Raw genomic sequence first — 27184 nt, forward strand, 5'->3', positions numbered from 1 at the left:
CATTAAAGTATGTAAACATGTTGTAGTAGAAACCCAGAATACAAGTAAGAGCCTGAAAATGAGCATGATATGGGACCTTTAACCAAAACAGGCCATGCATCAGTTTAATCCTGCATGCCTTCTACATCATCAGAGGTAATGTTACAGGCACCTGACATACAAATATGTGTAAGTATAACATCTAAAGCAAGTTCACAAGAACATGTTGATATATAAAACAGCTGACGATCAATTAACCCTCTATATGTGCACACAATAATATTGATGAAATATTGAAGGAGGAGGGGTAGAAACTTGCCACACTGTTTTCAAATCTCCCTCCATGAAGGAAGTGACATCATGTGACTTTGGAGCAAACCATTGCTGATTTATAGGGGCTTTTTCAATGGGTAACAGTTGACAGAGATTTCTCGGACACACACAAAGTTGATGATTTAATGTACATGAATGAGCCAAATAGCTTTTAAAACACCTTTCTCATATTTTAATGATTATTTTGAACAAATAATTATGAAAATTATATACAAAAACATGTATTTTAATGTTAATGTTAATGACATTTAGCAAATCGGACAGCACAAAAACAGAAAATTCCAGTATAAAATAAGCATTTTCTGCAAAATAAATGATGGGACCTGTTGACTGTTTTGTATTAAATCAAAGAGAAATGTGCCCTGATATAAAATTGACCATTGCTTGAAGTGAATATTTAGTAAAATTGATAAATACAGCCCATGGACATGACATGTACCCCGAATTATAGAATCACTCATGTATATTTATCTTCTTTCTTCACTCTTGTTCAGCTTTGTTCACCTTGTTTTTAGCTGCATTTCTATTTTCGTCGTACAATGAGAGCAAAATAACCAGAGTCAAACTCCTGGTAGCCAGATGTGTGTAGGTCTACTCATACCTGGACAATCAAGCTGGTTCTGATCCAACTAGACAAACAGAAACAGCATATTACGCCATAAATGATCTTACTGTTGATGATTCCAGCAGGAGACGACGGGGCTTCTTGGTGTTGAACACTGAAATGACTTCATAGTCCCTTTCAGAGGTGAGCAGGGACAAAGAGTTCAGTCTGATGTGATGCCCTGATGACAGTTTCTATCTTCCACCAGTAGGCCTTGTTCTGGGTCCAGTAGGGTGAGTCTTTGACCAGTAGGCCTTGTTCTGGGTCCAGTAGGGTGAGTCTTTGACCAGTAGGCCTTGTTCTGGGTCCAGTAGGGTGAGGAGGGGCCTGTTAGGCCCTCGTCTAGGGGCGTAGGAGCGCACAATAAAGGTGTAAAGGACGTCCCCTCCCTAGTCCCCAAACTACAATCGCATGACTAAATTTCAAGTTTAGTAAAAAAGATTTAATACTAAAAATCAAGTTAACAACAAGACCACAGTTACTAAATCTGGCTGCCTAGGATACAGCAGAAACAGGAGAGAAGATTATAAAAGAAACAAGATGGCAGTTCACCCCGACCACTGAAGTCTATCTTTAGCAACAAAGAAAACCTACAACAAGTTACACAATGATGAAGCCACTAGGGCACTAAGGCTACTGATTCAACTGTAGATCACAGCTTTAACACAAAGGTTTGGAGGCCGAGGACAGAACAAGGCTGCTGTCAGACTGCTGTCAGACTACCTGAGCATTTTAAACTGCAGAGATGATGGTTGGACCAATCAGCAGCCGACTTACCCCAGACTGAACCCACACCTCCAGCCAATCAGAGAGAGAGCACCTAGATGGGAAACAGAGATCCTCACCAGACAAAGACACTCACTCTCACACAAAAACACAAACACATTTCAATATACGGTTGAGAACGATGGCTGAACTTCCTCCTGCTCCTCAGGCTTCTGTTCCTCAACGTACAGGTGTTTCCGTTTAGGTAACGTGTTATCTGGTGACATTAGGCCAAACGTATATGCATACTCGTAGTAACTTTTATGTCACTGGATACCACTTCCAGTTCAGGACTTCACAGAGGACCCACGCTCTTCGTATACGACAGATTCTCTGCATTGAAGGAATTAAAGAAACTCTTTCCCAAATGATCAGAATGTGAAATACAGCTGCAAGTAGCCCAGTTATAAAGCATAAAAAACATAGACAAAATTATATTCTTTATTAAAAATACCGTATACATCAGTTTTTCGACATCTTCTGAAAGGATTGTAAGAAACACCCTAAAAATTCACAATAAATAACCATATACAATTTGTCAAACACCTTTATTAGAAACAGAAAAAACTTTCTGAACATTTAATACATATATATATATTTAAGTATTAAAAAACTCTGAATGTATATTATTATATGTATAATATTATATGAATAGTTTTTTTCCTACATTTAATTAATTAATTAATTAATCTATTTATTTATTTAAGGTTTCTATCTTACTGCCATGAATAATATTATTATTATATTATAATTATAATAATGCTTATTTCAGGGGACCTGTATAGTGTTGGATAACACCAACAATTATCAAGAAAAAGTCAGAGATTTCTCTCATTTATCACGATGCTCACATGGTATTGGAAACCATACTGTATGAATGAATGAAACAGGACAAAGTCCACCGTCACTCCTGTGAGTACAGGATGGTCTTAGTGGAACTAGCGTTGGAGTTGTGCTTCTTGTAAACAATAAAAGCCACCAGAGAAAGGCAGATGACTCCAACCATGCCTGCTATGACTGAAACAGCCAGCAGGCTGCTGTTCATATCAGTCTGCTGAAGACCTGGGAAGGAAAGAGACACCAAGGATTATCAGACCGTAGGAATGAGCAATTTCTGTACTGATGAGCATGATGGAAACATATGAATGTATCTAACGGTCAAACCAATTGGTTTCCCTGATCATACATACATGTACTGTATACAGACAAGGTGACTGATAATGCCTTAATAACTTGTCTATATGATCAGGGAAACCAAATGACGCTGTTATTGTCATCTGTTTTGTTTGATAAACACACAGGAATGCACGGTATTAATTCATGTTGGCAGTGTATGCATACCTCCAGACGCCATCAGATACCCTGTGAGAGGACAAGAGAAAACCTCAGTTCATTCACGACCAAAACAAACCTCCAATCAATTCATGCAAACGAATATGTGACAGGTGATTCAGCAAACTATGCCTTTGTTACTTGAGTGTTTTGATGTGTAAAACCTGTGAAGACCGTTCATGTTTCTCACCGTTATCTGCGCGGGTAGTGATGGGGCCTGAGCTGACGGTGGCCTGGTCGCTCACCGTGGTGTCGTGGTTATCGTTGGTGCTGCGGCGCTTTCTGGAGTTGGTGCAGTTCTGTAGGTGAGTTGGGCGATTGTTATTTTGGTTATAGGACAGTTTTTGAGATGTGTCAGTAAACATAAAGAACACTTCTTATTGCCATGACAACTTTCCATGAAAATACACCAAATACTGCACATTAAAACTTTATATTTAGATATAACTTGTGCAGCCCAGTACTAAGTAATTATGTCCATATTGGACAAATCTGCACCTCACGATTTACATCCAATGCGAAAGGAAGTATGCCTTATGTGTGCAGGCAGAAAGTAAGGATATGGAGGTTGCACCGTCTGATTTCATGCAGAAGAACCTGGAGTTTGCATCCCGTCAAAACCATAATCACGATCTGTCCCTAACCTTAACCATACTGTAGTTTCCATGTGTAGATATTGTAAAAAAGCAGGAATGGAAGGGTTTTTCAGAATTGTCCAATGTCAAATTTCTTGTCTGGCTTTGCATTTGTGATGTCTGAAGGCAGAAGCTGACCTGAGTGAGCTCGGGGCAGAAGGAGTTCACACAGAGCCTGGTGGCACAGTGCACGTAGTAGGTGGACAGCGTTTCCTCCGTGCTTTGGACGAAGCGGAAAGCCTCGAAAGAGAAGCGGGCTTCCTGCTGCGCTCCGTTGACTCCCATCACCGTCTGGCCATCCTTGTCACACCTTGAAGAGGACAGATGGTGATTTATTTTGTCCTGTTCTCCAGAACTTTAAACCAGATTTCAGTCTAACAAAAGATACCTTTTGGTTTAGCAGCGGCCGGGTTCACAGGTGCTTGTATCACTAAAACAGATTGATAATGTTACCCTCCTCCTTTTAGGACGCTTTCACAAGCCGTAGTCATTTTTGGCTGGTCCGAATCAGAGTGAAATTTCGATCGTCGATTTCACAACGCACAAATTAAAGTGGACCAAATTCAAAAAGATATTTGGTGAGAGACGTGTACGAATGAGCTGCCACTTCAGGGAATCGCGGACTTATGAAATATTGTTGTATGATCTATTTTTGTGGACTTTATTTAGCGTATTCTGTATGTTCTCTTCAGACTTCTGCAGAAGTCCAGGTCAGTCCTCTCCCGCTCATGTCAACCTGTCATCTACCTGTGTCCATCTCGACAAATGCCCGCACAGGCAGCCTGCGTTTTGGTTCACTTGGAAACGATCCGAGACCACCTCTTGCAAGCGGTCTTCAACCGGTTGTTTTGGTCCGCACCAGAGTACAATTACTGCATTCACAATGAAACCACAATAAGGGGTTTAACCAAAATGCATGAAATGTTGGCTTGTGAAAGCGCACTTAAAGGGTTTTAAATGTATAATCTAATTCACTTTGGGAAACTTTACATTTGCATGTACATATATTATGAGAACACTATGAAGAGGACCAAAAGTGTTCAGAGTTATCTGGATGGAGCATCCACCTGGAATATCTATAGTAGACCTATTATATTGTATTTTGTAAATTGTGAAATTTAAATTCCCGTGGATGAAAACACTATAAACACCTGAGAAAGAGTTATTCATTAATGAAGACCATGAGATGTGGCTCAGTGATCAGGAAAAGCTATTTATGTCTAAACATTATCTCTGTGTCAAAAAGCTTTGTATTTTTCTCTAAACCTAAAGTCAAGTTGTTTCACTTTTCATCTCTGTAAGCGGTAAACTCACCCAACAAAGAGATCATAAAACGTGGTGTTGATGGGGAAAGGCGAGTTTGTGGCGTAGCATCGGTCCAGGAACACGTTGAATCTGCAAAGGAGGAGTTTTCGTATCAGCACAGATCGATAAAGCTCGTCATATTTTTAGATTAGATTAGATTAATTTGTTCTTTATTGAGCAAATACTTGTAATGTTGAAGAATAAAAATAGACAATCAGTATACTTCAGTTGCTAGAAGTTGTGTGAAGTACCTGCTAGTGAGGTTGGAGGCCTTCACTTCTACAAAGATCCTGGTCTTTAGCTCCAGGCCTCCTGGAGGGATCCGCATTATGGAGGCGTACTCTGTGTCCTTTAGGCCCAATAACAGAAGAGATGGAAGGATGTTGGTTTGATTGATATGGGTTGGTCAATTTGACAGAGTGCTTTGAGTTCCAGCATCAGAGGTGTTATTAAGTCTGACAGAGTAAATGTTGATTTAAATGAATATCTTGGAAGACATCTGAAAGGGAAGATGATGTCTTACCGAGTACAGTCGCATGCTCAGTGTGCTGATGAAACTCCCGTTATTGTCTTTGACTGCCAGGTTGACCCCAGACCTGTTGGACAAAACAAAATAAAAAAAAGTTCTGTCAGCAGCTGGAAATCGTTACGGGGAAAACCCGTCATCAAGTCATCAAATCCAGGTCATCTTCCATCTGATACATGAGTGACACGCCAAGGTGAGATTCAAGCCCTTCTGAAACTAGACACACCTGAGAGGAACACTGACTGCTCCACGAGGCACAGCCACGTATGGTAACCTGATATACTTTCTTATATATAGTCAAACCGAGCTGAGCTTCATTCATCTACAGTCAACTCAGAAACATGACTTCACACTCAACCAGCTGAATACATTTCCCCTCTATGCTGCCCATTTCTATTGATTTCATTTCACACACAATCTATGATCTATGATACCCCTCGTCATGTGGCTACTGTGATTAGTTTAAAGGTCCCATATCATGCTCATTTTCAGGTTCATACTTGTATTTTGTGTTTCTACTAGAACATATTTACATACTGCAATGTTTAAAAAAAACTTTATTTTCCTCATACTGTCTATCTGAATATCCCTGTATTTACACTCTCTCTGAAACGCTCCATTTTAGTGCATTTTAACGGAATTGCGTTGCTAGGCAACAGTTTGGGTCCATGTGTACTTCCTGTCAACTGATGTTATTTACACACACTGCAACAGGAAATAAACTGGGACACACTTAGAATGTTTACGTTTAAAACCGTGTAATGGTCTAAATATTGTATATTTGTGACATCACAAATTGTTAGAAATCCTAACGGCTTGTTTCAAACACACAATTTCTGAATACGGGCTGTGTGTATTTCTCCGTATATTCAGCGTTTTAATAGTTTAACAGTATTTATATAGCACTTAAACCTGCTTTATAATGTAAAAAAACTGAAAATCTCACTTTTTACAATATGGGACCTTTAATTAATTTAGTTCCCAAGGTATGCAAGTGAGGAATTTACTATATAAACTGTCATCAGCGATTGGCAAATTGTCCAGTGCATCAAGGTTATTTATTTTTCTAAAGCCTGAAAACAGAGCCATGAGGAGGTGCATAAGTATCTCAGAACACTTGAATTACATATGCAGAAAGGTTATTATGGAGTTTTTGCACAATGATGCCAAAAATATACTGCCTACTGCAGCTTTAACCAGCCAGTTCTTCTTCTCTTTATTCCAAACGGGAAACACATCTATGTCCACCACATACATAACTCACTGCACCAAATCGCAATTCATCTTTGATCAGCAAAGCTACAACAAAATCTACTCCTGTGTGCACTTTTAAACATCAGATGCCACTCACACGCTCATCTGAGTGTTGTTGACCAGGTACTGCAGCGGGTAGCGGCAGGAGAACCTGTACATCACTTCTTGGTGATAGGTGATGGCTCCTGAGCTGGGGTCACTAGAGCAGATCATGCCTGAGACGCCGATGTAATGAACGCTTGAGAAGTCTGCAAACGTTCCGGTTCCCACCTCCTCAGAGTACTTTGAGGAAAAAGAGTTTGTTGAGTAAGAATCTGTTGTGTGAGTGTTAATCTGCTGGGTGTGTTTTACAGTAGATAACCTACGGTCAGCTGGTTGGAGCAGGTGGTGATCCCCTCCTCTGTGATGGAGAAGTTGAATTTGACAACAGGCGGGTCTGCCGTCCAGTCAGCAGTCCCTTTACATTGCTGTTTGGTGTGCTCTGAGTTGAGGGACAGCAGTGACTCGTTGTATCCGTTAAAATAGACGGGACACAGGAGGATCTGGAGGTCCACGGTCTGAGATCCACAGAGGACCGCGATGTCTGAGTTAACTGAGGAGGACGAGACCAGAACTTTAAGGATTTTGAGGGGCAGACTACTCTAGAAATGACTTCTTAAAGGGGCACTCCACCCATTTTACACAGTTTATTTGTCAAGAGGACTAGTCTACTACTCAGCCTGTGAAAACAATCTCATGATGTCCAGCTAAAATCTGAGAAAACTCTTGGATTGGGTTGAGACTATATTTTTAACAGAAAGCCTGCGTTACAAGGTGTGGAGTCATTTCCCATTGACGATGATTACATTTACCTGCATACTAATATTCCACTATTATTCCGAATATGACAATATTCTGCATCTGATAAGGGTCTTAACAGCATAATCCGTTTACATGTACTGAATTAGATCTTATTCCAAATGTAGCAGTTACTGATATTGCATGTTTGGATATGCAGAGATTATTTTTTTGGGAGCGTTCTTTGAGCATGTCTACAGCGCATTCATCTCAATTGGGCATCTTGCCCAGCTCTGTGCGTTGTACGCAAATAAACTAGCTAACAGTTTACAAGTCTTGGGTAGAGATGGAAAAAGAAAAACCTAAGAAAAACCTAAACAATATGAAAGAAACTTAAATTAAAGTTATTTAAAGGGTGTAGCTGTATAGGACATAGTAGGTCCTGGTGAGTATGCACGGCTGCATGTAAACGGCAATATTAGTGAAATATTAATTTTCTTTAGCCATGTAAACAGTTTAGGAATATCGGGCCTCATGCAAAAACATTTTCGTATTCTTGTCTTCATTTTTTCTTACTTGTTTTTGTAGCGTGGGCTCGTACGAGCGCGCCACGTCAGTATGTATTACAGGGTACTCGCAGTGTAAAGTTGTTACCCCTTATTCCATAACTTCCTGTCCTCGTCCTCTGTACTTACAGTAAGTGTTTCATTGATACCCATACTAAATAATAACACATTAATCAACAGGCTGTAATCTAAAGTGATACCAAAGACGGTATGAAGTTGCATTATGGGAAATGTAGAATCCAGTGGCGCTTGGACCCAAACTAGAGACATAAAGTCGGGATATCTCGGTGAGCCTCTGCTGCTTTGATTTGGACCAGTTGAAGCTTTATATAAGTGCAATACTTTATCACTGGAGTACACCTTTAATATATTCATATAATATGCAACAATTTCCTAAAACAACTATGTAGGGGAGACCGGGGAGCGTCGTAACACTGGGTTAGATATAACACTGTCAGTTTGACCAATCAGAAAGGAGCTGTGGTGATGTCATCAATATCGTACTCTCCCATTTGCTTTTTGAGCTCACAGGAGAAGTGACGTTCTGGATGTTACGAACAAAAAACTGATTTTCAGGTAAAAAAAAGTATAGATTTGATGCATTGCATTCATGCTAACTTCAGACCTACATGCTACAGTTTAGTTTCCCCTCTTCCTCTCTCTCTCTCATCAGCTAATTTTCATGATATCAAACTTCTCAAAATAAGTTTTTTAAGGCATCTAACTTCAGTTAAACATTATCAGTGCAAAGCAGCAATAAAACATGCAGCATGTTCTCTAAAAGGAATGCATCTGCACAACATCATTCAGCTCTCTTTAACTTCTTCTGACGAGTGATATATAATGCCAGCAGCTCCAATTTCAAACTCCCCCATAGCTGTAACAGACCTCACCCCAGAGATAAAGACACACTTCTCAGATAGTCAGTGCTGACGCACTAGGTTGCAGAGGAAAGAGAGGTGTGAAAGGAGGAAGAGAGTGTGGGGGGGGGGGGGTGGATGATGGATGATGGATGTGAAAGGATGAGAGAGTGAGCTTGGTTAGTGTCACTGACCGGGTCTTCTGAATGTGGAGTGTCCCAAGCAGGCATGTTGAGCTTGGGCGAGAAAGAGTGTAGCAAGTTGATACACAAGAAGGGCAAGCCACATTGTCCTCAAACTGATGGGAAAAAAACACATGACAGAAATCAGAGGTGCACGTTCTCCTCTGGTAACGAGCTCGAAAAGGCAAAATGCACAAAAACAGACCAACTCCATTACTGTTATCATTACAATAATGTAAAACTACTCCATAAAAGTGAAGGTCCTGCATTGAAAATCAGAGAATATTTTGTATTATCAACACAATGTACTTATACTGATATAGTATAAAAATGTACTTGTTCTCCAGTGACTGATATATTGTTATATATATGACATTATTAAATTGTTGATAAGAAATAAATAAGGAAGAATTATTTTTACAAATTCAACTCCCAGATTTCAAAGAACTTAATCAGCTCTCAAAAATAATTTGAAATGAAATCATGTGAGAAGTTTGGACTTTGGACCACCTTACTATATGTGTGTTTTTTTTTTATTTTTATTTTTTTTATCATAATCTGAAAAGTATAGGCCGTAACTGCAGCTGGAGAAACAATGCAGTGCAATTTTTCCCTCTGAAGTGGAGTATTAGTATAAAGTGGAAATGTGCAAGTATCGAACACTGCGTTTAACGTACTTCAGTACCTGGTTACTTTCTACCACTGCAGACATGTGGAAACACTCTATTACAGACATGAGTAAAGCCAATCCAATGTAATGCATCAGAAAACACTTTTTAAAAACAAACTGTGGACACTAAATCATATATTTCAAATCCTACATCAAGTCCTCAAACAGAGAATACTGATATGATGAAGTAAACATGATGTTAATCAGTAGCAGCTGCAGTTATATTTGTCTTACAAGTGATTTAAAATGACGAGCTTGGAGCGTCTAATTGTAAAGTGCAAAGACACATTCATGTGTAGACTTCTGATGATTTGTAATCTGTGTGTAGCATCATTAGGAGGAATCAAAATGTTCTTTTAGGTTCTTTTTGAAGCCTTGCAGTAAGATGAGACATTTAAGAAAACTAAACTTTACTGATCATAACAGGCAGCAGTAGACCTGTTGGGAATAGCTGTATACTATATCAAAGTCTAATTAAATTCAGTGATTTCTTACTTTGTGTGGATGTCATCAGAGTGTTGTTCCACCTCGTTCCCTCAGTGTGTCTCGTCTGTGTCTGCTCTTACCTTCACGCCTTTGAGCCATTTATACTGGCCTCCTTTCCAGCTGAAAAAGTCCACAGGAAACCACCGAGAAGAAAAGGGAAAGGTAGGAGAGCAACACAAGCAGGTTAGATCCAACAACAGGATCATCTGACACACATGGAACAATAGGTGAACCTATATGGAGTGTCTCGCTCTGGTGGAACATTATGTCTATAAATTAAACTTGTCATTTCAGAAATTACCTCAACTGCCATCATTTCTGTAAGGCAAGTGTCATAATATACCCTCTATAGATGGATTATATTTTCTTTTGGGCTGATTATTGCTTTATATTGACAAGAAAATATGGTTATTTGTAGTTTTTTTTTAAAAACTCAGTTGAAACACATAATAAAATAGATTTTTTACGAAAATATCTGCTAGGAATATACAATTAGAACGTCAAAAACCCTTAAATATCTACAAGAACCTATAAGGCAACCTACGCTGAGGACATTACATAACCAAAATATGAATATCTGATGAATTGTGTCAGCCATATTTATGTAAGGGGCACCTAAAAAGGTCATGTTATGTGTTCTGCTCCACTAAAGTGCTGTTTTTCTGTCATCTGCCAGAGGCTACCTCCACTCTTTGTTAGGAAATTAGGTCTCCTTCACACCATGTCAGACGTGGAGAGAAAGGCACACCCTGCCAAACAAAACCTACAACCGTCACCTGAACCACGAGTCTCCCCCAGATACCCTCCAGGAGCCCGCAGACCTCGTCCAAACAATGGAGAGGAGATGAGCTTACACACAGCTTAGTATTCAGTAGGTGTCTCTAGTCTGTCCTTTTCCACCATTCAGCAGCCATAAGTGTCTCTGAGTGGGTTGTTGGACAGGTAACATCTGGGATCTACTTCAGGGGGACATCATGTTTGCACAACATCTGTATATTTCAGTGTCCCGTGATGTTCCTCTTTCATGAATCATGTTTGGCTCATGCACATCTGGAGCAGCTGTCTCAATGTATGTGTTTTGGTAACACTTTATAATAACCATAATTTATAAATGGTAAATTGATGGTTAATTAAACTTGTTATTTTAAAGTTAACAAACAATAAAATGATAATTAATGTTTACTAATTATTAGTAATGCTATGATTTCTGTTATTTTATCATTAGTTTGTGTAATATGAAATAATTAGTTTATAAATTATATTATTACATTTTTACACTATTTATTAACATTTTATTGTTGCACACATTATAACATTTTATATGCTATATTAATTATTCGTTAATAATTACCAGATGCTTTACAAAGTATTTATTAACTATTTAACAATGTATTATAATCATCAGTTGTAACTTTAAAATATTCATCCAAATAATGTTTATAGAAGGTTTACAAACTATTTATTAACCATTAACAAAGTGTTTGTGTGTGTATTATGTTATAATATATATGTATATATATACATATATACATATATATTATATAATAATATATTATGTGTATTATAACATTTTATATAGTATATATATATATACTATATAAAATGTTATAATGTGTACAACAATAAACTGTTAAAATAACATCAATTATAGTATTACTAATAATTACTAAACATTATTACCATTTCATAGTTTAACAGTAAAATAACTATTAACTAAATTTACTTAACTATCAATTTATAAATAATGGTTATTATAAAGGTACATTATTTCCATCTGACCCATAACTGGGAAACACTAACATGTTTCTCCGACCGAGACATTGAACTTGAACGTGCCTGAGTTATGTGTACATTAGCTGTATTAATGTAATAAATTAAGGTTATATTCCCATCCGACAGCCTCTCTCTTTGGTTTCTGTTTCCACCACCTAAGGGTACAACAACCTTGGCTTTGAAGCTGCTCCTCCTCATTGTCCACAGCAGCAACAAGATCTGCATGATATGACAGAGATCCTGCTCTGCTTTTGTTGAATATTAGCCATAAATTAATGCCCCTGTCCTCACATATCACATTCTGCTTCTTTACTGAAGAACTCACTAAATGAGTGTTATAGAAAATTATTTCAATATCTTAGACAAATTAATATGATTGGAAAAATATGAGGTTGTTTGTTTTCTTTTTTTCTTTTTTTCTGTATTATTATTATTTATAATTATTTATTATAACATTATTATTATATTATATGAAGTTGTTTGTTTTCTTTTTTCTTTATTATTTATAATAATTTATTATTATATTATTTATTTATAATTTATATTATTTTATATTATTATTCTTTTTATTTTTACTTTTATTTTTATTTTATTTATTTATTATTATTATTTATAATTATTTATTATATTATTATTATTATTATTATATTATATTAGGTTGTTTGTTTTCTTTTTTTTCTCTTTTTTTATTTAATATTATTATTTATAATTATTTATTATATCATTATTATTATATTATATGAGGTTGTTTGTTTCTTTTTTCTTTATTATTATTATTTATAATCATTTATTATATCATTTTTATTATATTATTTAATTTATCATTTATATTTTTTATGTTATATTATTATTATTTTTATTTTTAATTTTATTTTAATTTTATTTATTTTTTTGTATCATTTATAATTATTTATTATATCATTATGATTATATTATTTATTTATAATTTATATTTATTTTATTTTATGTTATTTTTATTTTCTATTTTCTATTTTTATTTTTATTTTCACTTTTATTTTATTATAACTTTTATTTATTTTTTTGGGGATATAGTTATTATAATCCAGAATGATCCACACTCCATACCAGCTGGTGGCACCAAATCGTTGTTTGCCAATAAACCTCAAAGAAGAAGCAGAAGGCATTACATATAGCTCTTGCACACACCGTTTCACAGTGTGTCAGCCTGATCAATAACTTAATATATTTAACCACAATGTCTGGCAGAGGGAAAACAGGAGGCAAAGCCAGAGCCAAGGCCAAATCCCGCTCTTCCAGAGCCGGTCTCCAGTTCCCAGTAGGTCGAGTCCATCGGCTGCTGCGTAAAGGGAACTACGCAGAGCGCGTCGGAGCTGGAGCTCCAGTTTATCTGGCTGCAGTGCTGGAATACCTGACTGCTGAGATCCTGGAGCTGGCAGGCAATGCAGCCAGAGACAACAAGAAGACCAGGATCATCCCAAGGCACCTGCAGCTGGCTGTGCGTAATGATGAGGAGCTGAACAAGCTGCTGGGAGGAGTCACCATCGCTCAGGGAGGAGTGCTGCCCAACATCCAGGCTGTTCTGCTCCCAAAAAAGACTGAGAAACCAGCCAAGAGCAAGTAGAAAACAGTCTCCTGCAGACTTGGACTCAGACTCCCTGCAGACCTGGACTCAGACTCCTGCAGACCTGGACTCAGACTCCTGCAGACCTGGACTCGGACTCCTGCAGACCTGGACTCAGACTCCCTGTGCAGCCTGCAGCCCCTTTTCATATGCATGGTCGTTTTTTGGATAAACAACCTATCAAATAGTGAACAGTGTTTGATGTTGCTGTTTCTACAAATGAAGACATACACTCGCTTCACCATCTGGACTATTCATAGACTGCCCTGTGTGTTGTCGGATCTGGAAGATGGAGGCTGGAGATGGAGGCTGGAGAAGAAGAAGAAATCACTTATTGATTGATTTATTTTTTTTAATTTAAAGGGACTATTTGTCACTTTCAGAATGTCTTGTTAACAGCGACACCTGTGGCCATTAAGTCAACGAAAGTCAGCGTCCTGTTGCTCGTGCTTGCTTGCTATAAATAGACATGAACAAGCATCCTCAACACAGTGAGGCGACACACGTCAGCTAAAAGCACAATATTACTCTATATTTCAGCTGCTTGGCAGTAATGTTAGCTGACCAGACGAAGGTCTCTCCATGAATCAATGCTGATCCTAGTGTTGGCTTTTCCTGCTTCAGCGGGGCTGAAGCAGCGGGGCTCTGCAGCGAGTACCGTTATCGTCTCCCGACCACGGCCGGAGGGAACAGGGGAGACACCGGAGTTTTGGTCGGAGACGATAACGTTTCTCTCTGCGGAGCCCCGTCACTTCACAAGACACGGGAAACCTCTGTTGGTCTGGAGGAGCTGCAGCAGTTATTTCTGCACAAACGTCCACTGTACATTCACTAGATATTCTCAGAGCTACTAACTCTTCTACAGTGTGGAGTGAGCGCGCATGAACGTGAGGTGGAGCGAGAACGCGCGCGTTGTGTGAGTGAAGACAAGCATGTAGAGGAGCTGTCTGAACAGCGTAGCCACACATATGCGAGCGTGCATGGGATCCCGACCCGGTAGATTTATACGTGTAAAAAGTTACAAACAGTCCCTTTAAACAGTATATTAACAAAAGAATAGATAAAAATGTTAGAATAAAATAAGAATAAAACAAATTAAATTTCTACCAATATACAAAATAAGCTATAAACAAAAATAAACATGATATAAACAGACAGTGCAAATATTGCCGGTGTGCAAACAATCAGGTATCACAGGGAGAGAGAGGGATACAGTATTGAGAGTGTATGAGAGAGATGGAGAGTCAGTGTGGATAGTGGATAAACAACCTTTCAAATAGTGAACAATGTTTGATGTTGCTGTTTCTACAAATGAAGACTCGCTTCCCATCGGGACTATTCATAGACTGCTCAGTCGCCACTATGTGTGTTGTCGGCTCTGGAAGATGGAGGCTTGAGATGGATGATGAAGGAAAAAAGTCACTTCTTGATATGGACCAATTGTGAAGGGATTGGGGTTGTTTTCCTTTCGCACTGCTGCTACAAATCGTTGTGTTGTTTTATGTTTCATGTTGTTTCAATAAATGCTCTGTAGCCTTTTGGCACAGGGCGAATAACATCCAGTCTGCATGGAGCCTGTGTACTCAAACGACCCAGAGGCGCATTTAATGCGCTGCAGCTTTTGCAGGATTTAAAGTGGTACACTTTAATATTTAGAGAGATGGAGAGCGAGAGAGAGACAGGCGGTTGTGTCACTGGTTGCCATTGTGATTGGGGAAAAGTCAGAGTGCAGAGGAGATGGGCAGACAACATCTAAACTGACAGTTCATTTTGTACAAATCTACCTGTCAAATCCCTGCTTCCCAGTCAAATACCGTGAGTCCAATCGCCAAAATATTATTATCATCAGAGAGAAGAGACTGCCGAACGCATTGATGTTGTTTTTATGTGTGTAGAGTCAAAAATGTGACCATGGGAACAGTTTAGAGAACTGCCTTTGTCTGCTTTCCCTCAGACATTTCTCGTCCGATTAACATTGAGTTCAATTGGGGATTTGCTTGGACTTACTCTCACTTTGGGGATCCTAGAGCCAAATGTGTAAGTCTGTTTGATTTCATAGCTACATGACTGAGATCAGCACAAAATGTCCTACAATTTGACCTACATTTTATGTATGAGGAGTGAAAATTGTGGGTGTGAGAGCAATTTGTTCGGACAATTCTCCGAAGACTTTAAAGCTCTCCTCCCCTCCAGCTCTGATGTCACTCACTCTACCTCTGAACATTCCATCCAATACACACCCATTATAAACTCAGGAAAAGTCTGAAAACAGCATCAAACTTATACTGCGATTATTCAAAAACTGTAAAAGATATAAAAAATCTGAATGCAAGTTTAATAGTTCAAAGTCTTGTAACCCGTTTAAAGTTTAAATGGTGTCTGTAGCTGAAAGTATGCGGGAGCAGTAGCATTTCAAAGTGGAGTATGTTTAAGAGGATTTGAAGATTTTCTGTATTGAGTTACATTGTAAAAAAAAAAAATTTGAAAAAAGATTAGTGTTATATTATGTTATATTATGAATTATATTATTTATTATAAAAAGTAGAAATGGTAGGAAAGAGTTGAATGTATGCACTAATATCCTTAAAGAGATGAATATTTTGATAGTTGAACGGTTTCTGTAGTTGAAAGTATGCAGAAGTAGTTAGAGTCCAAAAAACGTATGTAAGAAATAGAAGAAGAAGAAGAAGAAGAAGAAGAGGAAGCGGAAGACTAAAGATTTGGACAACATACTGTGAATGCTGTTACAGCATTAACATAAATAATCCAATTTATAGTTCCAAATTACCAACACTGGGTGATTGAATGTAACTTACTTCAAGGCAACTAAACATTGAATATCCCAAGCGTTCTGCACTAATATCAGATTCAGCATATGTCTCATGTCCCATATATCCTCAAAGGATCTCCACTATTACAATACCAAGGTCCCTAAATTTAAAATCTGGTGGTATTCACCATCAGAAGCTGCTATATTGCATGCTGCCTCCCACTGCAACTACAGATCCTGAACCTGTTAAAGCTAATAGAGCTTTGCTTAATGTGAGTTCAGTCTCCAATAAAACCTTTATTTTAAATGACTATATCAGCACTGAGGACCTTGATTTCCTATTTTTAACTGAAACATGGTTATCGCTCTCAATAATTTAGCAAGTTTTGAGGGAATGATGTTTAAAATTAACTCTGTCCTTCCAGTAATCTGTATTGTCATTTATCGACCCCCAACTCGTAACCCTTTGTTTCTAACTGAATTTCAGAATTTTTTGCCTCCTCAACTACGATAAAATTATGATCGTTGGGGATTTTAACTTTCATGTTGATAACATCACAGATCAAGCTGCAACTGAGTTTTTAAATATTACTGAGTCCTACAATTTTGTCCAACATGTGCATGGTCCTACCCACAACTGTGGACACACACTAGATCTAGTGTTTACACTGGGCTTGAACCTTGACAGTCTTGTGGCGGTACTGATTTCCCCAGACTTTAGTTGTTCAGGCAGAAGACTGAAAAACAGTTCCCATCCACATATTAATATAAAATAAAATGCCACCTTAATAATAATAATAATGAACAAATGCCTCTTCGATAATGATCAAATGCCTCTTGTTTTTCCTTTTACCCTCCTTTAAAGTTTCCCAAATAAAATACACTAAAAGAAATGGGTATAAAGGGTTTCAGTGAAAATCAACAAATGACTAGAAGGCGTTAGGCTATCGTGAGGCAAGCCAGATTCTTGCACAAATAGCACCTAAACGTCCTAGTGCAGGTAACCCAATTGATTGGTATTTATTTTGTTTCCCCAACTAGGATAGTCAACACTCTCAATAAACAACACACAAAGAGCACAGAATCTCAAAAGGGCCTAAAACAGACCAGAGTTTCTGGTTTGGCTGATAACACATGTTGCATTTAGTGAAGGAGAGATCAGAATGGCCGTGGGTGTGCAGTTTCCCTCCTCTTTTAAGCCCTACCGAAAGGGCGTCGTTACACCCTGATTGGCCAAGAGGGGAATGCACCAAGCTGCTCTCAACTATCATTTAAGAGCCAGTCCCCACACCCTGCGCAACAGGTGAACTGAATAACCCTCTAATCACTCAGCAATTCAACCAAAAAAACACCAGGGAAAAGGGAAACAACAGCAAGCACCAGAGAATTGGCAGCTGCCACAGTCTCTCCACCAGAGATCTTGCTGTGTCTGACCATATGTGTATCCTGCTTAATACAGTCCTCCATGCTACTATAAAACCTCAAAAGCAGAAGGTACGGTTCTGTATTCTCAATAAAGACACAGCTCAGTCTTTCTCTTCACTTTTTAACACTGTTAGATACAATCTGTCCATTTTTTCTGATACAAACGACCAGTTATTAGCTTTTAATCAGTTATGCCTATCTACCCTGAACATAGTTGCTCCATTAATAACCAAACATAAAACCACCACCAAAATAGCCCCGTGGATGAATGAGGACATCCGTAGCCTTAAAGGGACTATTTGTAACTTTCAGAATTGCTTGTTAACAGCGACACCTTTTATACCATTTATACCTGTAAGAAGTAACAAACAGTCCCTTTAAAAGAACCTGTAGAAAAGTGGAACGCAGGTGGAAGTCCAGTAAACTACAGGTTCATTACCTGCTGCTCAAAGACCTACTGACAGCATACAACGGTAAGATAAAGGAAACCAGGGACCAGTATTTCTCACAGCTCATCTCCACCAACCAACATAACCCCAGAATCCTGCTTAACAACATCAATCAGCTTGTAAATTCTCCTCCTCCTATTGCAGACGTTTCTTCCTCAGCCGACTGTGACAAAATCCTTTCCTTCTTCATAGAAAAGATTGACCAGATAAAGGCAAACATCACTCCTCCCACCTCTGCAGTTGACCTCACTTGCCCCTCTTTGGTTGTGCTGGATTGTTTCCGACCAGTATCACTTCAGCATTTTAAGAATACTGTAGCACTTATGAGTCCTTCTTCAAGTCCCCTTGATACTATACCCTCAAAAGTGTTTAAAGAATCAATAGAGTCAATCAGCCCTGCATTACTGTCCATTACTAACAGCTCTCTGACCTCTGGAGTTGTACCAGACCAATTCAAAACCGCCTGTGTTCAACCGCTGTTGAAGGGACCTGGTTTAAATCCCACAGATTAACACATTTCCGGCCAATTTCTAAACTGTCTTTCACATCAAAAATCCTAGAAAAAGTAGTGCTGGACCAATTAATACAGGTACTCAACAACAACCACATTTACGCAAATTACGCAGCACAGAAACTGTGCAAAACGGTCACAAATGACTCACTGATGGCTGCAGACTCTGGTGCATGTTCTGTGTTAGTTCTGCTTGACCTCAGTGGGCAGGCATCACTGGAGCTGCACTTGACTGGTTTTCCTCTTACTTGTCCAACAGGAAATGTATTGTTTCAGTTGGGGAGTTTAGCTACAGTCCCACACAGACCAGTCATGGTATTCCACAAGGATCAATCCTGGGACCTGTTCTTTTTACACTTTACATGTTGCCTCTAGGACGCATAATCCGTCATCACAACATCTCCTTCCATAGCTATGCTGATGATACACAGCTCTACCTATCATTTAAACCCTCTGACACCAATAAATTAGCATCCCTACGTAGCTGCCTACAAGACTTAACAGGTTGGATGTCCCAAAACTTTTTAGAACTCAACTCTGACTAAACTGAAGTACTCATCATTGGCCCAGACCACATCTCAAATCAAGTACAGCCTCTCCTTGGCCCCCTTACTCCCAACGTAAAGTCAGCCACGAGAAATCTGGGTGTTATCCTGGATAGTAACTTGAGTTTTTGTATGCTTGTTTGCTGATGTGTATGTATGTGCATATGTAATTGTATGAATATGTATATGCTTGTTTCTTTATTTTCCCATTGTATTGGTTTTTATTTCATTATTTATGTTTCATTGTATTAGGCTGGCTATGATGTGGATTTCCTTGGGCTTTGGGCTTGAAAAGTGCGCTACAAATAAAATTATTATAATTATTATATACATGTACATATACATATATATTTTAGCGAAAGCAAGCACCCTGAAAATGTTGTGAACATTTAGCTCTGGCGTAACTCAACAGAACTTTCTCACAGAGAACATGTTGACTTGTGATATATAATACATAATAGCAGAAACAGTACAAATATAATGTTTCTCCTCCATTTAGCTGTGAAATACAAGCTGCCTGTATTTTTTTTCGTGGGGGATTTTTGTTGTGAAAATTGTTGATTAAAGCTACTGAATATTAAGATTTATATATATATATATATAAAAAATCTTTTTCATTAAACCACTAAAGTGATTGTTAACTATCTGTTTCAGAAACAGAAGCTAACATGTATGAATCCTGAACTATTAACCCTGTACTTTTACTTTGGGTATCACATGAGACTCCCTTGAACCAACGGTCTACGGAAAGCACAAGGCTGTGATGTCACGGAAGGTCCCTCAGTGGAGAATACAAATAGATCAAGAGATGAGGAAGCGCGGCAGAGTTGAAGTGTGATTGTTAGTGTATGTCAGAGATGGAACTGAAGCTGCAGCTGAGCGTCTTCGTGTTACTCATACAGGGTGAGTCCTTTACACTTTCAATACTTGTCGATTAACATACTTTGTTATGAAAAGTAGCTAATGCTGAAATGAGACAATGAACTGAATCTGATCATTAAACACTGTAGATGAAGCTACTGGAAGTGATGTCTTCTTAACATATGACAGTTACAATACTCATCCTTCTATATGGTAATATGTGATGTTTCAGAATTTGATGGTTTATTGGGGAATATTTGGGTGAAATTACAAACTCTGATGTTTCTGTCATTCAAATGGTTGCATTTGTCTTCAGTAAAAAAAGCATTTGTGTCTGAGCTCATGCTTTTTGAGGCATTCAATTTGTATATTTACATGTAAAGCTTTTCATTTAGTCATCAGCAATGATGAACTGTATCCACATTTGGATTCTCATACAATTTATCCAAAGTTTTATTTCATTTTATTCAATTATTTTAGATATTTAATTCTTCCACATTCTAATACAGTATATGTATGTATGCATGCATGTTTATGTATGAATGTTGCATAATATATCAGCTTAGTTGCTCTTATGTGATGCATATATTTTACATTGCATAGTATTTCCTGTGAAAGTGAAATGTTCTTTAAAAATCAGACTTTAGAAATCCCCAAAAATATCTGAAACCCAATCACTAACGTCTAGAGGAAACTCGCTGTACAGTAAACGTTTTGTATATTAAGTAGTTTTCTGTGGTTTTCATGTGTTCCATTGTTCACTGACGTATTAGTGATGTGTTATCTCTAACACACAGCCCACAAGTGTGAAAATGTCTTGATGACCTCTGATCCTTCAAGCCCACCGGCCTCACACCCTGTTGGTGTCAATATGCCCCCACAAATGTGTTTTCCAAACAGCTCGTCATTCTCACCCCGTAGGAAAGAAAAAGCCCCCAAAGCCCCCGAACAACCCACAGCACAACTCTCACACCAGCCAGTACTTTCTCTTTCGCCGTGAACGAACTGACCACATTACTTCCTGTCACATCAGAATACCCATTATACATGTATTTGTGACAGGGGGGGGGGCTTGTTTAGCAGTTGCAGTACAGTGAGGAAGGTTTTTGATTTCCTGTCACACCACCCACCCACACACACACACACACACATGATGAGTCAAACTGTGAGAAGCAGGGTTCGGACACCTCCGTTTGCGAGGGAGGGAAACATACTTTAATTCCAATAGTAGGTTGATCATCCGCTTGTGGGCAGTAAAGAGGTATAGCCGCGTGGAATTGGTGTAATTTCATGAAATGTTATGTGTATTATCAAACTGTATGGAGGCGTGGAAATGAAATTGTGTTCTCAGTGTGGAAATTGATGTTCCTATTTATTTGATTTGCAGTTTCACTTGTGGTGTGTCAGCGCGTGACTTTGAAAAAAGGTCAGACACTCAACCTAAGCTGCCCAGTTACGAATGCTCACAAGACCAATGTCGACTGGAAGAACCCTGACGGATATATCATGTTCTTCAATCGCAATCAAGGTGAAGACCACATATCATGTGCGTCAATCACACAACAACAGTATAAGCAGCAATACAACTTGTTTGATGTTCGGGCCAAAATTGCAAGACTTTTAACTTAAGGATATTAAACATCTTTTTCTATTTTTCCCTTACTTGCTCCTGCAGCTTTACAGGACAAGCGCTACAGCATCACTAAACTGTCTGAGTCAGAATTCGCCATCAGTATTTCCAACATCACCTTCAAAGATGGAGGCAACTACACTTGCACTCACTATGGCGATCGCCCGACAGAGATGAAAGTGGAGGTGACAGTGTTAGGTGAGAGTCTAATGTTGCAGTTGGCTGGGTCAACACATTACAGTATTGTTGAAGCCAGCAATGATAAAACACTCACCGTGACCATTGCATTGATGATTTGATGAGCATTTCATAATAATGTAATAACATTTGCTCTGGTGTTGATTGTTTTAAAGGCTTTCCCAAAATGTCAGTAACGAAGCACGAAGGACAGTTTTTCATAAAATGCACCGCTGAGGGGAACCAATATCCTCCCCAGATCTCCTGGAAATTGGATCAGGGACCTGAAATTCTTGGTAAGTTTGAAACTAATAACTGAAAAGCTGCATTGTAATAAAGAGGTGGACCAATAAGGTAACATAACGTTTGTGGTGTTGCATCTTACGCAATCCTATTCTGAAACTCTACTTAAAGAGTCCTTGGACACTTGTCGTTGTGTTTGAACACCCAGCTCTCTGTACTCGCCGTTGCGATTGCACTTTTGTAGGTGTGTCAAAATTAGATTCAGAAACCTCAGAGTGGGCTCATTTGATGACACCACCTGCCACAGTTACGGGAATCTTTACCCACTTAGGGTGGGTTAGTGGGTTGGCGGATGTTATTTCAAGTCCTGATGACGGCCATGACCTTTAAAAATGTCGTTTAATGACAGAACTCAACACTTCTACAAACATGTAGACCCACTCATCTGTTTTTATATAATTTTGAAAGTTCAAACTCTCTTAGGAAAGTATAAATTGTGAGTTCTCAGCAATGTCATATGATAGTTTTTTGCCGGTACACCTTAGAAATGGACACTAATGACATGTGTCCCATTCCACAGGTCATGCCCAAGTCCTACATGAAGATAAAAAATATGTCTCAACTGATATGTTACGTGTTCGCTCAGTGGAGAACAGAGTCACTGTGAAATGCCTCGTTCACCATCCAGCTCTACACTCGCAACATCTGATGAACTTTCTCAAAATTGGACGAGAATGTGAGTACAATTCATTTCATTTGAAAATAATCATCTCTGTCTGTTTTGCTCTCCCCCAGCTCCACTTTTAGCCTGTATCAAAGATTCACCAGCAGGGAAACTAGTAAAAAATAGCCCTTGCATTAACCAACACTTGTTTAGTTCAGAGTATTTCTGTATAAGGGTGATATTTGAGGAACAGTGACAGCGTAGTTGTGTCGTCACGAAACAGGGAAAGCACTGGAGAAGGGTGTTTTTCTCAAGAGTTACTCCATGACACTGTCCAGACTGTGAGACTCGACCGACCGAAAACAACAACAAAAAAACCAGCCCTGTGTATTTCCTCTTTCTATATGTTGCAAGCGTTTCCTGAATTCTAATTGAAAAAAAAAAGCAGATGTGTGATATGCAGATTTGTTTAAATGTCAGCATGAGTTTTCCTTTTGATTTCCCATGAATGTAATGCTGTTTCTGCTTGTTAACTAATGTAAAAACCCCTCTCTGTCACAGTTACAAAGCCCTGGCACACAACCACGGCCAGTTCAACCACAGCCCGGCCTCAAGGGTCAACAGAGGGGCAGAGAACAACGACTGGCTGGGTCAGACATGGGAGAACAACGGCGTACCTTTCAACCAGAGGCGTGAATGAGCCTTCATCAGACAGCTCTATAAGGTCATCAACTGTTCCCTCCAATGGGCCAAATATGGTCACATCCTCTGGACTTCCTCTCAACACCAGTGGTGAGTGGAACATTTGTATATGATTTTTATGTTGCATGGACTTCAACTTTTCCACATCAGATGACATATGCAGTCGTGACATGAGGGACACAAAAGAAACAGAACAAATCTTTAAAAAACAACAACAAAATCTATATTAATGATTCATTGTAAACATTAATGTGACATAGTAAATGATGTGGCATGCCTCAAAGACTCAACATTCATAAAACATAACAATAATCTCTACATGAATTTATTAAAATATACAGTATATAATAAAGGAAAGTGAACTCTCTACACCGCAAATAATGATGTGGATTAATGAAACTTAAAGGGGAACAAGTTATTTTCATGGCCGAGGAAAGTTCCATTAATTTTGTGAACATGAGCTACTGTCTCTCTCAAAGCCAGAAACCAGAAAAGTAAGTCTCACAAATTTGAGATTTAGCACTCTAGTTTTTGGATTTGGGAGAGAGTTGATCATGTTTACTCATATTTTTGGACTGTTTTTGACCATAGGAATAACATGGGCGTATAGTTCCCTATGCTACATGCCTTGTACAGTATATTGTATCATATAACGCATGTATATTAAACACAGTGTTGGCCCGTGGGATGGAAAGTTTCAACTCTCATAATGCATTCAGTTCAGCCCACCACTGTAGTTGTGATACCACTAAATGTGTTTCCTGTGACGGAAGTCTCAGACTATAGTGTGAAACTCGGTGATGTGTATTCATAAATTCTGAAGATGGAACTGCGATGCTCCGTGTGGTTGAAGAGCCTTTCCGAGATAGTATCATCAACAATTTGATATCCCAGCTCGAAGACCTGCTGTTTACATTTTCTTAAATATTTGAACCCAGAGTTTGTTTGTTTTTTTATCTTTAAAAATGTAAGAACAATTTTCCAGAGATAAATACATTTTTACATTAAAAGTTACACAAAACCTTGCAGTTTCCAGCTTCTGAAATAACATTCAGGAAATGTTCTTTAAAAGGTGCAATGTGTGAGATCTGGCACCTGCTCCAAACAAACATTTCACCTCTACCTCAGGCTCCATACAGTCTAAATTTACAGTCATCAGTTATGAAAAAAATTCTAGAGACCCCCGGTGCTGGGGTTTGCACTGCTGGCTGAATTTGCGCTAAAACCACTTACTTTTTACAAGACAGGATGGGCTGGGGTTAGTTGGTTAGCATGCTCATTTCAAGACATCTCTGCAACACAATACATACACAAAACATCAACTGTGTGACCTCTTCACATTCTGTCAATAATGTTAGTTAATTTTTCGAATGTTTTAAACTGAAATTCTTGCCAGATTTTACACATTGCACCTTTTCAAAAAAATAACCTTTTTCTCATGAGACTTATTTATAAAAAATGTTTTTATTTCTTGTAGATGACTCAACAACCTCGGTATTATCAGGCTCAACCAGGAGGAGGAATGACACCATCAGTAATACAACAAGCACAACAGGTATGATATGAGTGCATTGTAAGACAAATGTCTGATCCCACCTAGTGGTACTTCTGAACAACCGCAATTGAGTTGTTCTATTTAGAAAACAGGATTGACTTCTAGGCTGCTGTTTATTTATTGTACCTTCTCTCTTCATAATTCCTTAAAGACTGGGCATCTGTGTCTGAGCCAACAGAGACGATCTCTAACCATACGGAGGGAAACGGAACAGGTAAATTCACACTGGTAACAGTATATGTCTGCATGGTTGAGACTATACAGTTCAGTTGATCTGGTATGAAAATGATAATGAGATAACAGTCTTGCTTTTACACATAGTAAAAATGTGTAATAGGCTTTAAAAGTGATTACGGTTTTGCTGACCAGCATTCTGTCAATTCCCAGGAAGCTCTAATGACCCAAATACACAGAGAGGAAGTGAAGGAAGTTCATCGTTACTGGTCTTCCTGGTTACATTTCTGATCTTCTGTCTTCTGGTGGTCGTCATTTTTTTTGCCATCAAGCTGAGGAGAGCGCACATGGCCTGGAAGAGAGGTAAGCAGACCATTTCCCCCATTTTCTGCATATAGCATCTTGTAGTTTACACCGTAAAGCAGCAAGTACGTTCTTTTTTGAAAATATAACAGTTTTTATTGTTACAGAGAATGAGGACTCGGTTCCATCAGAGGAGAGCAGTAAATCAAAATCAAGCCAGGAAGAGAGGAACGCCCAAGGACAAAGGCGGAGAGGTAAGCCGATGATTCAGCACTCCTCTTAAAGAAATATAGAAATGTACTGAAAGACATGTGTGCCAGCAGAGACTGTAATCCAACTGCAAACGTTTGAATTCCTCCTCTTCCCATCACATGCTTTGTGAACCTGTTTCTGCAATGAATCACTGATTGTAAAACTCTCTCTCTCTCTCTCTCAGGGCTCTTCCACACGGCGTTCACACAGTACGTCGTTGAGAAACCAGCAGTGATAACCTCAGTGATAAACACAGCTGCAACAGAGAGGGAAAATATAGAGCAGACTTCTCAACCTCAAACCCTGGAACAAACTTTAGTCAGGAGTGACATAAAGGAGACGGAGCTATAACAATCTGTAAAATACAGTATTTACAACATCAGCAATATCATCATGTTAAGATGATTAGCTTTTTTTTTTTTACTGTAGCCTACTTGTAAAAAAGAGTGTATGTTTACACAGAAAATAATGTACTTGCTTATAAGCTTCTGAATATTGTATATATTTTATGTTTACCAATAAATTATGTTTTTTCTACAACACAATGGCATACTTTATTTGAACATGTAATGGATGTTTAAGGGAAATAACTGAATGTAACTTTGGCTAACTCCATCGAAGCTCTGATTGGCACACCTGAGATGGATCATTGCACTCAGCACCCAGTCAAGAGATGGTAACCAGACTACACAACACCAGCTGTTCACCTCCCTTTTGAACTCAGCAATGAGAACAGAACAGGAGCCAGCTGGACTTGTAGTTAGAGGGCTATACAAATCTATTTATAGAGCTGGAGTTACATCCAGTAACTACAAATTCTATTTCGTATTAGGCCCTCCAAGGGGCTTTGTTAGGCCTATTGGTATCCACTGGAGGTGAAAGCCATTAGGGATGTGATTTACAGCCAGTTGGGCCTGAATCTGTGCATACAGCAACTCAGACCCAACTGCTGACTGGGCGAGAAAAGGCTTAAGTTAATTGGCCTGGCGACTGAGCACCGCCTGCCATGGGGATCCCACAGCCTAACCACATGCCTTCAAGGTAGAAGCCGAGCGTAAACTATAAGTGTGTAAATCCAAACTGGATGGTTCCAACACAGACTTTCCACCAAGCCCTGAAGAAGATGATGATGACGGCAAAGTGTGCACAATGCAAGGCTCAGCGTCTTCGGATTCTGCAAATTAGTAGTCTAGTTATAATTTTTTTCTCACGTGTGTTCACTCAGTCTTGCATAGCTGGCAAGACCTTTTAGACATTGAATTTCACAACTTGG

General features: G+C 38.7%; 3 protein-coding genes across 4 annotated transcripts; 2 read left to right on the forward strand and 1 right to left on the reverse strand.

Annotated features, from left to right (window-relative positions):
* Nucleotides 1-2018: 2018 nt before the first annotated feature.
* On the reverse strand, nt 2019-13951 carry LOC141752922 (zona pellucida-like domain-containing protein 1). Its single transcript, XM_074611193.1, has 12 exons — nt 13882-13951; nt 10284-10394; nt 9131-9234; nt 7099-7325; nt 6831-7015; nt 5477-5549; nt 5205-5302; nt 4963-5043; nt 3787-3958; nt 3204-3312; nt 3023-3043; nt 2019-2743 (listed from the first exon to the last, which is right to left on the reverse strand). Exons 3-12 carry the CDS (start codon nt 9222-9224, stop codon nt 2586-2588), a joined length of 1218 nt encoding a protein of 405 aa, XP_074467294.1. The 5' UTR covers nt 9225-9234; nt 10284-10394; nt 13882-13951; the 3' UTR covers nt 2019-2585.
* On the forward strand, nt 13097-15208 carry h2ax1 (H2A.X variant histone family member 1). Its single transcript, XM_074611194.1, has one exon. The coding sequence runs from the start codon at nt 13264-13266 to the stop codon at nt 13648-13650; it is 387 nt and encodes a 128-aa protein (XP_074467295.1). The 5' UTR covers nt 13097-13263; the 3' UTR covers nt 13651-15208.
* Nucleotides 15209-20081: 4873 nt separating this feature from the next.
* On the forward strand, nt 20082-26453 carry crtam (cytotoxic and regulatory T cell molecule). Of its 2 annotated transcripts, none has more exons than XM_074611000.1 (11): nt 20082-20253; nt 21599-21757; nt 21887-22039; nt 22195-22314; nt 22842-22997; nt 23487-23717; nt 25105-25182; nt 25334-25396; nt 25570-25719; nt 25827-25913; nt 26096-26453. In XM_074611000.1, exons 1-11 carry the CDS (start codon nt 20199-20201, stop codon nt 26260-26262), a joined length of 1419 nt encoding a protein of 472 aa, XP_074467101.1. In that variant the 5' UTR covers nt 20082-20198; the 3' UTR covers nt 26263-26453. The 2 variants fall into 2 exon arrangements, with proteins under 2 accessions (XP_074467101.1, XP_074467103.1); XM_074611002.1 differs by having other exon boundaries at nt 20085-20253; nt 21599-21739.
* Nucleotides 26454-27184: the final 731 nt, after the last annotated feature.

This window comes from Sebastes fasciatus, chromosome 16, assembly GCF_043250625.1.
Source record: "Sebastes fasciatus isolate fSebFas1 chromosome 16, fSebFas1.pri, whole genome shotgun sequence".
In the NCBI taxonomy this organism is placed as follows: domain Eukaryota; kingdom Metazoa; phylum Chordata; class Actinopteri; order Perciformes; family Sebastidae; genus Sebastes; species Sebastes fasciatus.

Bases quoted from the DNA above. Each gene is read 5' to 3' on its own strand.
- LOC141752922 (XM_074611193.1), bottom strand. From the start codon at position 9,224: ATGTGGCTTGCCCTTCTTGTGTATCAACTTGCTACACTCTTTCTCGCC. The intron at 5,550-6,830 runs GTGAGTGGCATC...TTTGTCCAACAG, and splicing joins AACAACACTCAGATGAGCGT to GTCTGGGGTCAACCTGGCAG. The intron at 5,303-5,476 runs GTAAGACATCAT...TTGGGCCTAAAG, and splicing joins TGAGCATGCGACTGTACTCG to GACACAGAGTACGCCTCCAT.
- h2ax1 (XM_074611194.1), top strand. From the start codon at position 13,264: ATGTCTGGCAGAGGGAAAACAGGAGGCAAAGCCAGAGCCAAGGCCAAA.
- crtam (XM_074611000.1), top strand. From the start codon at position 20,199: ATGTCAGAGATGGAACTGAAGCTGCAGCTGAGCGTCTTCGTGTTACTC. The intron at 25,720-25,826 runs GTAAGCAGACCA...TTATTGTTACAG, and splicing joins GCACATGGCCTGGAAGAGAG to AGAATGAGGACTCGGTTCCA. The intron at 25,914-26,095 runs GTAAGCCGATGA...TCTCTCTCTCAG, and splicing joins CCAAGGACAAAGGCGGAGAG to GGCTCTTCCACACGGCGTTC.